The 15,359-nt window shown below is 40.4% G+C and overlaps 1 protein-coding gene across 2 annotated transcripts in view; it reads right to left on the bottom strand.

Moving 5' to 3' along the window:
* Nucleotides 1-15,359, bottom strand: part of LOC133508867 (neuroligin-3-like) — a 182,315-nt gene that overhangs the window by 146,165 nt on the left and 20,791 nt on the right. For both annotated transcript variants that reach the window (XM_061835373.1, XM_061835374.1), the window contains exon 2: nucleotides 127-794. In XM_061835373.1, the coding sequence (XP_061691357.1) occupies nucleotides 127-598 (472 nt within the window). In that variant the 5' untranslated portion in view covers nucleotides 599-794. The remainder of the gene's footprint in view (nucleotides 1-126; nucleotides 795-15,359) is intronic.

The following is a 15,359-nucleotide window of genomic DNA, read 5'->3' as shown; positions in this document are numbered from 1 at the left end:
GCATGCGCCAAACAACAGGTCATGCTTGCGCAAAATACAAAAAAAAAAACAAACAAAAAAAGAAGTTAAGAAGTGACAGAGGGGGAGGAGAGAACCGGTTTCATCCTGACTGCTAGACACACTCACCATCCTCTGTCGGGACATAGATGTTAAGATAAAGACAATCCTCGTGTTGATCCTGTATGTAAGTGGTAACTATATCCAGGTTGTAGGTGAACCATATTGGCATCATGATCTCTGGTACGGCGTTGTGAATATTTTGGGGGCACACTGGAGCAAAGTGGGTGGCATTTTTGATCCCTGACCATGAAGATGGAGGCTCAGGGGGCATGAAGCGTTTTTCCCCCACAGGGGAGGTAGCGTACGGCACCCCGAGGTATTGGTCCACTGGGCCGAGGATCTCGCTGGGCAGAGGCACCCTCACTCCTCGGAGTTTGCCATACTGTGTGTTGACGGTGGGGTGGTAGCTTTGGCCTCTCCCTGCCACAAAGCACCAGGAAAATGTTAATACCCACAAATACAAAATGATACTGGGGCAACTGTGGGGTCCATTCAAGTTCGGCAAGGGGGTACGACTTCTCCTCGGCGAAAACCACATGGTCCTCGAGAGCGAGTGCAAGTGACCAACATACAACTTTCCTGTGCTTTATCTTAGATGTGCAGCCTAGCCACCGGAAAGCCAATCATGGGCTGATATACTGGACTGTGGCAGCTTGGAAAGGATGAGAAACAGTTTTGCAGCTCTTCTTGGCAGAAAGCGGTCTCTCCTCGCTTGTCAGATCTTCTATCCTGTGCTACAAAAGAAGAAGACAGGAGAATTAATGACAGTTTTCTGACAGCTCACCAGTGTGCCTCGTTTCACTTTAAGGCCATCATATTTATTGACTGCCGGAGTGCTTTTGTGTCCTGACATAAAACAGCTTACATAAACGTGACAAGAATTCTTGCAAGTGCCACCATCGGACTAAATGATCAAGTGACTCAGATGTTGCAATTAACTTCATGACATCTTGTCATGATGCGCCTGATAATACTAATGGCATATGAAACAGCCAACAACTATAATTTCCTTTCCCTCATTCCCACTCCTAAAACCAAACTTTACATAAAGTGGAAAATAGAGGGGTGGGAGGGGGAGGGGGAGAGGAAATTTGCATACACAGGAACATAGTCATATGATGAAAAATTCATGTTCTGCTTAATGCAATGCAGCATTTTTCTCTTCTCCCTTTGGTGTTGATACAGTATGAATACTTTAGATTCAAACTCCCCCTGGCCTGAGAAAAAAGGGGCAGAGAAGGATGTAGCTATATGGACCGAAGCTTCTTCCTGTGACAGTGCTATAAACGCTAATCAAAACTCCCAGGGTAAAGTTGTGGTGCCTGGGATATCACCTTCCCACACACTGCCTGATCAATTTTCAATTTCTGCAGCTCAGAGACCCTCACCACCAATCATCCTGCAACATTTGCTCTACAAAGAAAAGCCAGAATTTAGAAGAGGGTCTTGCCTTAAAAAAAAATAGTTTAAATAATTTACAGTGCAACGCATCTGCACCATGGCTGTTCCTGGGGGTGCTGTTATCACTGCGGTATTATTCCCATCATCAGGAACTGTGGCTCAAGCATAGATCCATACATAGCAAGGATGCTCCAGATGATGCCATCTTCTTCACTTACTTTCATAAAGGACACACATGTGATGCACTATTATGCTTTGAAACTCATGCACACAGAGCACCTGCTGACTGAAAATAGATGAAAAGTCCCGCCTCACATCCATTGTGGAGATTAAGAGGCATCCATTGCTTGGGGCTACGTGTTGATAGAGGATTATGTGCCAGAAAACTTACACTATCGACTCAATACAGTTGAGAAGGCAGGAAACCTTGAAGTTGTATTCAGTTCCAATTATTTAATCAACATAAGCATCCACCAACACTTGATACTTTGGATTTAACAAATGGTAACCTAATTTTATCCTCCCACTTGACATTAGTAACCTTAGTAACCAGTGTACCCTAGGTACACATGGAATCTACAACATAGACCTACCGTTTCACTATAACGTCTTTGTGTTTTGTGTAATAGCGGTTGGCAAACAGTTTAGGGGAGATACTGCAATCTTGTCAGGCGCATTCATCGTATGACTGCATGCACCTAACTGTGACAAATACAAATATCATTCCACTCCTAGTCTTGATTGGTTCGAAATACAGTATATACTTTATCTAATTTATAAAACGAGTTGATAAAAAAATGTATTTGATTCATTCCTCATTTTATATTGGATTCGCTTATGATTCCCGCGACCCTTGTGAGGATAATAAGTGCCTCAGAAAATGGATGGAATTATTATGATAAATGAACAGATACACCCAAAATGACATCAGAAAATGATGACTGAGCATGCTTTTAATGCACAGTACATAATCCTGATCATGGGTGGAGTCTGACAATGTATATTGAATTTAGCTGAATCCTGATTTACAACAGTTAGTAACACTGACGCATATATTGCACATTTTGGTAAGATTCAACACAACCTTGCGAGGAATTCACAATCGACATCTCAAGACTGTTTTCGGGAGTTCCATGCACTTTGCTCATCACAGCGGGATATGGTTTCTTTTTCCAAAAGCTGCGCTTGCTCAACCGTCAAAGCCGCTATCTCTCTCAGAGATTATATGATTACTTCCACCCAAGTGAGAACTAGTGGGGGAGGGATACAGTAGCTATATAGCCTTTTGATATACTCCTGGATAATAAGAGCATAAAGACATAGCAGCCTTGTGTTTGTTGACGGTTTGCAGCGGCTCTCGGAAATCTACTGTGGTCCACAGGAACATCATTCACAAAGAGTCTTTGCCGGCCGCGGGTGTCATCGAATAAGCATGATGTCATCAGAGAAAGTGAAGATGGATGACACATGATAGTGTGAGGTAGTGACCAGCTGCACCTGCTCCAGTATCTGCGTGGAAGCAGCTGCGACACTCTCTGCAGAGGCAGAAGCAGCCTGACTGAAGATAGAAGAGTTGGGGGCTTTGTGGCTTGTTTTCTTTGCTCAGCTGGGAGGAGGGATCAGTGCCACTGATGGTGGCGTCTCTGATGCAATTCTGTGGCTAGGTCGGGTCAGCATGATTTGAAGTGGCTTTGCTAGTTGGGCTTCGGTAATGGGAGAGGGATCCCGTAGGAGGGGTTTTAACGGTTGAAGAGAAGGAGAACGGATGTTATAGCTTCCCCGATGTCTGTGGCTAACTATGGCAGCCCAAGGCCATTACAGAGAAAGCGAGGGAGAGCAGTGCAATTCCATTTTGTGGTGGAGAAACACGAGTGGCACGCTGATCAGAGGGAAGCAGACTGCTGCTTCATAAGAAATGGATTCATGGGTTTACAGATGCAGGGCTAGAACACCACAGAATGCTGCATTTATGTCTCATTGGTTCAGAAACTTGACCTTGGATCTTGTATTAGGTACATCATTGAATTCTTGTAAAATGCAATACTAGAACAACACATTCATATCTAGGGGCAAATTAGTCTTCACTTATCCTAACATTCATATTTTGATCTAGTGTGGCCACAATACCAAAATTCTGACTTCAATACTATACCTGCATAGTTTCTCAATACCAGTACTGCAATGAAACCATTGCAAAAATCAAAAACATTCATAAAAGCAGTGAAACAATAGCAATCAAAATTCAAAACGTTCAAATCACTTGTTCTTTTCATTTTTATTTATGAATTTGTGTATATGTGTATACTTTATCTGTATGTAAGTATAGACATGTATCCTAAACATATCAAATTCACATTATTATTATAAATTATATACTGTTACAAACATGAACTAGTCGTTTTTTTTTTTTTTAATAATGCCACAAGCGATTATCCTCAAAATACTGGCATATTTTCCCATTGTTGCTAGCCATTCAGTGGAAAGGAGCTATTAGTTGCCGGTTCACCCTACAGTACTCAAAAACATGGAAACCGCGTTGTTTGAAAAGTCTTTTCTGTGAATAATTAAAACAAAAGCAGAACTGTAATCCTTTATCGGCAAACAAACACAATCTTAAGTAGGAACCAGGCTGTGGTAGGAAATAAAGGAAATATCTCTATGTGCAATACTCAATCAATGTGCAATTTGGGACAATTATAATAGCAAGATACCGTACCGTCATAATGATGGTGTGAGTTGCAAGCAAGTAATGACGCATGTGGCTGTACAATGTTGGTGGCTGGTGTTGCCAAATAAGGCGTTTTTATGCTTATTATATGTTAATAAAAATATGTATATTAGTTCTGATTTACTTTTAGCCTTGTCAGGTGTGTTTTGGTCTCGTACTGTGAAGATGTGCCCACCGATAAACTTATAAAAAAAAAAAAAAACATCGCCGTTGTAGGTCAGACAACACGTGAGATAGACAGCGTGTAAAGGCCGTGTCAGACTACAAGACAAATTTAGTTTTTGAAGATTGTCTGATCTATGTCAGACTACAGCAATAAAATCTTGTATTTTTTATGATCACAAGGCTTCATTTTGTCAATTCAAACAGGACCAGATAGGTTCCATTATTTGGGATTAAGTCGTATCAAGTTTATACTATTAAGTGGCTACTCACAAATTAAGAACATCCAGAGGCGAAGATGAAAATTTTCATTTTATGAAAAGATTAGTTCCCATGTGATTTTTTTTTAAACTCTCCTCTCTTACTCACTCATGTTCCAGTGTAACCTAAATAATATTTCACATTTACACATTCACTCAAAAAATGCTTGCACTGGGGTCCACTGTTAAAAGCGAAAAATAGTAAAAAGTAAGAGTTGCAAAATGTCTGGATTTCAATAGTCTCTACTTTGGGTGGTATCTTTTGGGAAAAATAAAACCCAGAACACAACTGTACTGCCATCTTGGGACACCTCATAGACTATGAAAAGGATATTTTCTGGACTGCTGTATTAAAGGATGTTTCTTCTCTTACTGCAGCGAGGGGTAGCTGGTACTTTTTTTTTTATTATGGCCCGTTTGTGCGTGTCTGTGTTTTTAGAAAAACTGATTTCCAGTTCCAAATACAACTGCAACAGGAGCGTAAAAATTCCGCTGGTAGGGAAGGGGGGTGGGAGACATCAGGTCAAACTTTTTAATCAGGACATTGCAAGGACATAGGACACTGTGATTGAGTGTGTGTATGTGTATAGAGGACACACAGCAGCAAGGACTTCATCAGCCCCCCCACATCCCTCGCCCCCTACCACCACCTCGCTCCCCAACAGCATCTCAAAAGTGCTTTGATCTCCACCTGCTGAAGCACCGGCAAGGGAGGAACAGAGGGAAAGCGAAAGACTGCACGAGTTCTCCCTCATCATCCCAGAAATATTGATCGTCTCATCACCATGGCCTTGCTGCCTGGAATAAATACGACTAGGGGAGTTGATGTGGGTAGGGGAGGGAAGCGGGGGTGTTGTGCTGAATGCAAGGGAGGTTATTAGACTTTAATGTAACATGGCACTCCAGCGAGTACATCCCATTAAGCAAACCCCTCTCCCAAATTCTCAGATCCCAAAAGGATAGGTTTGCATTTGGCGGGTCCAATTCCTTTCCATGTTTATCCAGAATCCAAATCTTTTTTTTTTTTTTTTTAACTCAAATAGACACTCGGCCTGTGATTACCCATTTCTACATTCATTCAACAGTGGAAGAACAAAGTACTTTGAAATAGGAACAAATGATTGAACAACATCTCTGAACATATGTGCTTAACCTCCGAGGTCTACAAAACCACTCTTCAGTCCACATCACAAAACCATATAAAGCATACAATGTTTCTCCTCTATACCACCACCACCAGCGCGTTAATTTTTGTTGATAGACACCTGTAAATTCCAGTAATACCTGAGCCGAATTTCCACCTATGCATCCACAAGCATTGGAGATGAGCCGAAAAGGACACAAAAAAGGTTTGGGGTGAATACAGTTTGAAAGTCCTCCCACTCTTCTTTTATAGTACCAATTCTCAAAGCCATTCATATTATTCCTGGGGAACATCTAACTTAAAATGAAGTGAACCAATGTGACCTGAAATTTTGTAATCAATGTTTACAAACGTTTCTAGTAAAAGAACCAGGGCTGGATGCACCATTACACAAATGACAAGAGACAGAAAGACAGGAACGAGAGAAATCAGAATGTTACCTCTGCTGAACTCATTAAAATGTGAGAGGCAACAGCAAAAACTTAATTTAGCTTCTTGCCTCGCAATGCGCGCTGCTGAGAGAAAGCCTGAGAGCCAGGGCATCGTTTTGAGACCGACTTCAATCACCATGGGATTGCTCTCCGGCCTCCCTGTGTCGATTTTATGGAGAATACATATCTATGAATCATTTGTTAACAAGTGTTTCATTCAAATAGGCACGTGTTTCATTCAAATTGGCTGACATGGATTTCAAAACAGCAAAATCAATAATTAATGTATACATGCACTCAACAGTTCCTCTTACAGGCACGCTCCTCGTTTAATTCACTGGACTGATTAACACCCGCATACCGTTTCAAATCGAGGAGACCTGCATGGAGCAAAATAACAAAATTCGAATGTCAAAAACCAAACTGTGGCTTTGGAGAGCTCCTGCTGGGCATTGGGGACATTATGCCAGCAGGGGTGGGGGCCCATGAGTCCTTGCCTTCAGTTTCTTTCCTCTCTTCAGCAATCATTATATCTAAGAAGATTTGGCATCAAATCAAAGACAAAGCTACAGCATCTTCTGACTGCTAATCACCACAGTGATGCTGGCATTGTTGCAAAGCACCAGAAGGGACAAGGTCAGGTTGTGGCAGCCATAATCCTCATTATGGCATAATGGACTGCTTCCATTATTTGCCCAAAACTATGACACTGGTACAGAAGAATCTCTCGGGTGAATTCGGTTGGATTTCAAAATCATGTAGCCCACTGGAAATAAGAGTGAGAGATTGTACTGGTTTGAATGTATGTTTCAAAGACAGACGTTAGAAGCGGTCCTGGACCGGATTCCACCTTGTACCATCACTTGCAGCCCCTTGGACGATTGACAAAGGAGCGTTGAAAGTGTGGGGATCAGGGGTTCCTGGTGGGGACTTGCCTCCAGAAAACAGAATGTCCAAGTCTGACCATGATGCAACGCCCATTGAGTGCACCCCCCTGTACAATTGTAAAAGCGATAGATGCCGGGGGACATTCAGTTTTGGTTTCTTCTCAAAACAGCAGTTCAAAGCGTACATGGCATGTTCACCAACTGTCAAACGTTCACTTCTGGCTGATGATAAATGTGTGAGGTCATGGGTGACAGTGGTTAGATATCTGAATCTTTTCAGAAACTTAGAACTGGAATTTTTACTTTTTTTAAATTTTTACTAAAGATTTTGATCAAATTCTTGACTGCACAACCTGTATTTGCTTAGTGAGACAAGTTATTGAGCGATAGTAAAGTAATTCAAGGTTGACAAGTGATAAGCTCAGGGTGCATAATTATGCACATTTTGCCCTAAGTTTAAGAGAGCAGACTTGAGTCTTCCCTTGCCAACCCCTTATCAGGTTGACGGATGGATGGATGACATTTTTGATTTAGCTGATCCAGGTGGGACAAATAAAGACTAGGCACTGGGATAGTCTCTGTGGCAGCTCAGCAAATGAATAATGGTCACACTGTGAGATGCTGACAGTGCTTGAAACAACTATTTGGTCGCCTGGACTCAATGATCTGGACTGATGTGATCAACAATTTTCAAGTAGAGGCACTCATGTTCTGTGTAACATCTATTTTTCTCTTGAATGACCATCTCAGTGTGTGTGTGTGTGTGTGTGTGTGTCAGAAAGAGTTAACTGTATGAGCGTTTTGCAAGGAGTGTCGCCAGACACCTTTTCCTGTGGCACATGCCCCAGTAAAAATGAGCTGAGCCCTTGTATCAAGTAAAGAATGGCCATTGGGAGTACCAAGAGTTTTCCCAGTAGACCCATATGATCGGAGTCAGAAAAAGAAAACATTGTCAGCTTAGTTTTGTCATTCGTTTATTTATTTATGCTCTGTGATGCGTGATGCAGTTCTGACCCTCCCCAGCCCTCCCATGCTCTGAGATCATTGCTGTGTTCGGAATTGGCACAGCGGTTGAGGTTCACGCATGCATGCGCAGTAAATGGCATTTGTGAAAATACTATTTTAAATTGCATTATCTAATAGCATGATGTATCTGTAAAATGTCATATTTTGTAAATATAGTGTTGCGTCATTATTCACAGAAGTTTCGCAAAATCCTCGACGATGCAGGGTCGCGAACAGTGAACCGCAAATGGTCAAGGTCATACTGGAAACCAGAAGGGCATGCTGTAGCAGGACCACGCAAGCACACACACACACACTCTATGGCAAGTGAAGAGGGACACTCTGGGCACATTCAGAACATCTTTCACAGTGCAACATGGAGGAAGCGCTTACTAGCTCCTAGCTTGTGGCGCCCACCTCCTACAGACTTTGATATTGGTCTAAATCAATGACACAACTCTAAACAAACATTGAAATGACATCTTGGGTGTCAGTGAGCTCTTGAATAACTACTCCATAAGAAAAGTAGTGCCGCCTGTTTGTCCCTGTGGGACAAGCAGCACAAAAGTTGACTACACATTACGAGCTACTAATAGCTAACTAGCAGCCCCGCTAACAAAAATGCCGGGAAAAAAACAACACGTGTTTGAATTTGTTTACACAGAATAGTTAAATGATAGTATTAGCCATGTTAGTGCTGTGCTGACAATAACAATTTATCCAAGTAGTTGAATCACACATCCATCAGTCATTTTCTGTACTTGCTTATTCTCACTAGGGTTGCAGGCGTTCCGGAGCCTATCCCAGGTATCTTTGGGCAAGTGGTGAAATACACCATGAATTGGTCGTCATCCAATCGTAGGGCACGTATGTATAAACAACCATTTGCACTCACTTTCACAACTATGGGCAATTTAGCCTTCAATTAACCTCCCACATCATGTCTATGGGATGAAGGAGTATATCAGAGTACCCGGAGAAAACATACAACTGAGTTTTTTATGAACAGTGCCACGATCAAACCGATGAACTAAAAGACAATGCGTGTGAAACTAACTCAATTGACTTCATTTTAATAAATGTTTGAGCTAAAAGTTAAATATAGCATTGTTAAAATAGTAGGGGATTGTGGGGACTAGGGAAATGGGGAGTGTTTCATCATGTCAAATGGTGTATGTGCAAGTTTCAACTTGACTTCCCATTTTAAGCTAGTAGCATTCTACTTTGAAGGGTACGCACTGGAACTTGGCATTTTGACACGAAAAGTACCTTTACAAAACATCAGTGAATTTTGAAACAAAAGTATTGGAACCAAATGCTATCAAGTCTTTATTCCTTTGCCTATCCACCGATGAGGAACAAGGTTAGTGTTTGTGATACTGTGAGGCAACGTTTATGACAATTTTGTCCCAATTCATTGTAATGTAAAGTTGCTAGTTTATTTACTGAACTTTTAGCTCAATGTTGAGCTTTACATCATCAAGTTGATTTGAAGACATATACTGTAGTACAAGGGTCTGTGCTCCAGTAGAACTTTAGGCCCAGCAAGGCAAGTATAGTACTGACAAACAGTATGACAGAGAACGGCCATTTAGTAAAAGACTCAATTAGGAGGAAAACAACTGAGATCCTTAAAAAAGACAAATACATATTTATCAGTTCATTGCAAATTCTATTGATCCACTGCAGAGTACAGCATTGATTAAAGCATAAATAAATAACTAAATGAAAGTAGCTTATCATTCAAACAGCCCACAGGGATTTTTCGAGAAACCACAGGATAAGTATTAGGTGCGTCTATAATAAAGCCCTACGTAAACACATTAAGGCTTTCCACGTGCCGTAGTAAAGCTCCCAGAGATGTTTGCAGAGTGGGATCTGTTACATCCATCCATTTTCTGAAATGCTTATCCTCATCTGAGTCACGCGTGTGCTGCAGTTGTCTTAGTTGACTCTGGTTGAGAGGCTGGGTACACCCTGAAGTGGTTGCCCGGATCTATTCTCTTGATAATTTTTTTCTGGGCTACTTCTAGTACGCTGGTCATTATATTTGCGGCTTAAAAATGACACCGCGTTGAGTGGTTTAGTAAAAAATGACCAAGTAATTGACATTACCAAAAGCACAATGATTAACCTTAATTTAGTTGTCCGATGATATACTGGACTATAATTAAGAGTTGAGCTTTTTAAAGCACGATATTTAAAAAAAATGTAAACATTGCTCAATGAATAACTCAAAGTGTTACTCAAAACGTGAAGACTAAATTTACACTACTAGTACAATTCTTGCATTGGTTCTCTACAAATGTGCTTTTGGTGGTGTTTTGGCTGATGAGCGCACAACATGACTACTGTAGAAATATTGGTCATTCCAACACTTTGATCTTGCGTAAAATCTGCACAAGATGGGTTACAGCGCAATTATGCCCTGGTCTTCAGAGGATTAGTCCTAATGACTTCAGGGATCTCCTGTCTGTTTTAATGCAGAACCATCATGAGGTCAAAACTTTAATTTGCCTTATAATTTGCTTTATGACTGGATATGTCCAAATCTAATGGCCTCCCCATCAGACTCTACTAGTGCTAATTGACTAATTTGGTGAGCAGGCTAAATATTATATCTGCTGAAAACAAATACAGAAGACAAATATCAGATAAAAATCATGCAAGTAAATCAATAAGTATAATGTACCAATGTGCTAATGTTTATGTACTGAAGAAGATTGTGACATTCCACAGCTCAGAGATTCTTCCAAACAGTCCAACACAGGTTGTCGTGGCAACTCTAGCATCAGACACTATCCAGAAACCAGCTTGACCTCATGTCAACTCTCCTTTCTTTTTCGACCATGGTGGCTGTCATGCCTCTGTCTGCACTCCCCCCAGTACCCATGGGGCTTGTGGGTGGTGAAGTGTCGGCGTTATTTCCTAGTTGAGCATATGACCTCAATATGGATACATGATATATTAGACTGGGTTATAAAACCTATTAGCCGATGTGATTTCTTCTTCTTCTTCTTTTCCTTTCGGCTTGTCCCGTTAGGGGTCGCCACAGCATGTCATCTTTTTCCATCCAAGCCTATCTCGCAGATCTTCTTCTCTAACACCCACTGTCCTCATGTCCTCCCTCACAACATCCACCAATCTTTTCTTTGGTCTTTCTCTCGTTCTTTTGCCTGGCAGCTCCATCCTCAGCACCCTTCTACCAATATTCTCACGCTCTCGTCTCTGAACATGTCCAAACCATCGAAGTCTGCTCTGTCTAACCTTGTCTCCAAAACAACAAACTTTGGCTGTCCCTCTAATGAGCTTGTTTATTAGCTAACGTGACTAAAGACGAAAAAATCTCTGAGCCGAACCTGTGTGGAGTTAGTCACAATGTCATCTGTGCTTATGTGGCTAAAACATGAGCCATATTTAGCCAGTCCTTGTCACTGGGAAGCCAAACTTTTAACAATGTTAGCCAATTTAAACTATGTAGTCCACAATCAGGAATGGGGCTGAACAATGTGGGAAAATAATGTAATTGCATTTTATATCATCCAAATTGGCCCTTCTCCAGCATGCTAACATGGGAAATATTTGCACGGCCCCAGCTTATTTCATTACACTACTGGCAGGGTGGCAAGAGGACAGCCCAAAAATTGATTAGGGGGTTGAATGGTTCACAAAATCTACAGTTCTCTTCAATATCACAGTTTTGTAGTCATGGTTTTCAGTTCACTGAATTACTTTTAGGAATACATATCTGATATAGCCAGCTGAAAATTGAAACTGTGACACTTGGCACACCACTGACAGTCAAAGGTTGAAAGTAGGTGAGATTTTGGCTACAATAGAGGGCACATTACCAGCTAATGCTTTTCATTTATTTAAGAAAGGGTTTTTCGCTGTAACTTAAATGCAGTGTAACCTTTTGAGCATACCACCACAAAAAGTATGTCAGAAAATATACTGAGGCTGAAATCAATATTAAACACATCTTCATGACATATATTTCCAGAGGTACAATTGACGTGAAAATTTCACCAGATGTTGGGAGCAACCCAAGTACATGTGCGTAGAAAGTAAAACATAAGATCAGAAATGAAGTTATGTGCAATAATGTGAAACAACACAGGGCAAAAAAAGTTTTCAACATGTTAAGTGGTATTTATTTAATGTATAAAAAAGCCTTTGTTTGCAATGACACTTTCAATACACCTCCTGTATGGAGAAATTAGTCGCAGGCATTGCTCTGGTGTCATTTTGCACCATTTCTCCACACAAGCAGTTTTCAAATCTTGAAGGTTGCGTTGGCTTCTTTTATGGATGTTGAGTTTCAGTTCTTTCCATAGATTTTCAATGGGATTTAAGTCAGGTGATTGGCTGAGCCATTCTAGCAGCTTTCCTTTTTTTTTTTTTTTTTTTTTTTAATGTTTTGTTTTATTTTCATCATCCCCAAAGAACGGAGCAGATTTTTGTCAAGAATGCCTTATTATATTTATTTGTCCATTCATCCTTCCTTCAATAATGTAAAGATTAGTATTAGCATTTGCTGAAAGGCACCCCCAAACCATCATGTTCCCCCCTCAGCACTTCTCTGTTTGTATGCTGTTTTTAGAGTGATGTCCAGGCCCATTTCTCCTCCAAACGTGGTGTGCATTATGACATCCAAAGAATTAAATTTTGCTGTCCCCCGACCAGACTATTTTCTCCCAGTATTTTAATAGGTTTGCCCAAATGTTGTTCAGCAAACTTTAAATGAGCATTGACATGCTTTTTTTTTTCCCCAGCAATGGGAGCTTCCATGGTAAGCATACATTTTTACATTACTCACTGTTTTCCTTGGGATTTCAGTACCTGTTAATTTAGGTGGTCCTGGGCACTTGGACAACTCTTCTAATTATTCTTTGCACTACTCTGTCAGAAATCTTGTTAGGCACACCTGATTGAAGCAAATTTATGGTGTATAATTGGCTTTCCACTTAGGTATTATGGCCCGATTGCACTTACTGGAACATTCAGAAGCTCAAATATGCACCTGTGACCAATGCCATCGTCATTTTTTGCAACAATTACTTTGCAATGGTCTTGAGACAGCTTTTTGCTCTTAACCATCATGAAATGTGTCCTTACTCACACCTTGGCGAGGAGACCTTTTGAATGCCAGGAATTAGGACTGGAGCAACTTCCATACCTTTTCGTACCTCCTTTTCTTCATGTTCAATACTTTTTTCCTGGTTCATTTCACATTTTTACACACAACTGGATTTCTGATCTTATTTGTTCTACTTTCTTTATATGTATGGATTACTTGCATTGTTCCAAACATCTGGTGAAATTTTAAGGTCAATAGCCCCTTTGGAAGTATACTTGGATAGGGATGTGCTAAATACTTATTTCAGGTACTGCAAATATAAAATGCCTATTGCCATGCTGACCCTTGAATTAGTGGATACAAAAGAATGGACGTTGACAAACACATTATTGATCTCCCGATTATTACATGAATTACATTACATTAAGTGAAGGACTAACATCTGAACAAAACTAAACGCAACAGCACAACATTCCTTTTTTTCCCTCCTTTTGTGTTGACCTCAAGCAACAAGCTGTTGGCATCCCTGTGATACATTTTAACTGTAATGTACCACTCAATTAGGGATCGTGAAGAGGATCGCAGTTGGGCTTGTCCTCTCTGTGGTTTTGCACACAAAGACCCGACAGTTCTTATCCCATACTCAAAAGTGTTTTGCACATTTTTTTTAACCACAAGAGGCAAACTGATACTGAGGTACAAAAAAATCATGACTCATGTTGATAATTTGGAGGAATCCAGCAACCACATAAAGCCATCTTTTGTTTTATTTAACTCCCTCAAGTACATAGCCCTAATGCAAAAACAAAAACAAAAAAAGTGATCCATAATGGATATTGTTCCTGTGCAGAGGGAACTATCTCAGCCCTCCGATGTATATATGTACTAAAGAGTGGGAAGGGATATCAGTTCAGTGAGATTATTTATTGTGTTCTAAAAGGTGATATGTTTCAAATGCTTTTATAATTACACAAGCGACAAATTCAAATTATCGATCAGTGCGCCAAATCGACAGCTCCATTTCACAGTCACTCATCCAATCGTCCTATATTATTAATGGGCATGACTGCATTCATGGGGCAAGATTAAATAAGGTAAAAGAGAATTGAGTAGTGATGTCACGTAGGGCTTCACTACTGTGAGGACAGCTACATGGCAGCCTTGACATAGAGTTCTGCTTTAGAGTAGAAAGGAGCATGGATTTTTTTTCTCTTTCAGTCCTTCTGGGATTTATCACTTATAAAAATTCCAGCAAGTGTATGGAATAGTAGCGGCAAATTTCCACATATTGAGAGCAAATCAATGTTTATGACAGTCACTTGCTGCGTAATACTAATGCTGCTCTTGTTCCTCCTGAACTCATTTGTACTCCTAGTTACTGCCTGGAAAAGACACCGTACAAAGACAATGCATATTGATTATTATTGGGCAAGATTAATATGGATATCATTGGGGATAAAGTTGAAACATTTCACTCAGTGTAATTAAGTAATGTTTTGCAATATATCGAGAACAGACCATTGATTGAATGGGTGGATGAGTATTGCGTGTTGCGTTTGGGATGCCATTTTTCTTGAAGCAGCTTCTCTATTAACACTTCACAAACACATCGAGCTCCAATGGGAGGTTCAAGCAAGTTAATCGAGGTCAAAAGTTGATAGCGCCAAATGACACCACCGTGTTCATTGCTAATGCATTATATAGCATCAGCTGAAATGTGGCTACTACTGAGTGTGTCTTAAAGACCGCTCACTTGTCCTTGGCCTGAATCACCCTCTTCATAGTTAATATCATGGTCGACCATTGTACTAATGTGATAAAAGTGCTAAAAAGGAAAAGCACAGACTATACATTTAAATTGGAAATGTAATGATCATATTCTCAATGATAATGCTGACAAACAGGAGAACATTTCTTGCCTGGAAAGACTATTTTAATCACAATAAGATCTCCTACCAAGCGTCATTTGCAGAGGCCAAAAGAAAAAACACATATGGTAATAAACCAAACAAAGCCAGTGCTTTGAAGAGCTGATAATCTTGAACACTTGCTGTGTTGTGTGTCATTTCGAAAAAGGCACTGAAGCGCTACACTGTGTCCAATTCATTGCTTTTTCACCCCAATGCATTTTGAATCACATATATATACTGTACTTTTTTGGGCTTTTATTTTTGTCAAGGTGAAAATTTAAATGTTTTCCA

The sequence above is a fragment of the Syngnathoides biaculeatus genome, chromosome 11 (assembly GCF_019802595.1).
Source record: "Syngnathoides biaculeatus isolate LvHL_M chromosome 11, ASM1980259v1, whole genome shotgun sequence".
In the NCBI taxonomy this organism is placed as follows: domain Eukaryota; kingdom Metazoa; phylum Chordata; class Actinopteri; order Syngnathiformes; family Syngnathidae; genus Syngnathoides; species Syngnathoides biaculeatus.
This window is presented reverse-complemented; position numbering and strand designations above follow the sequence as displayed.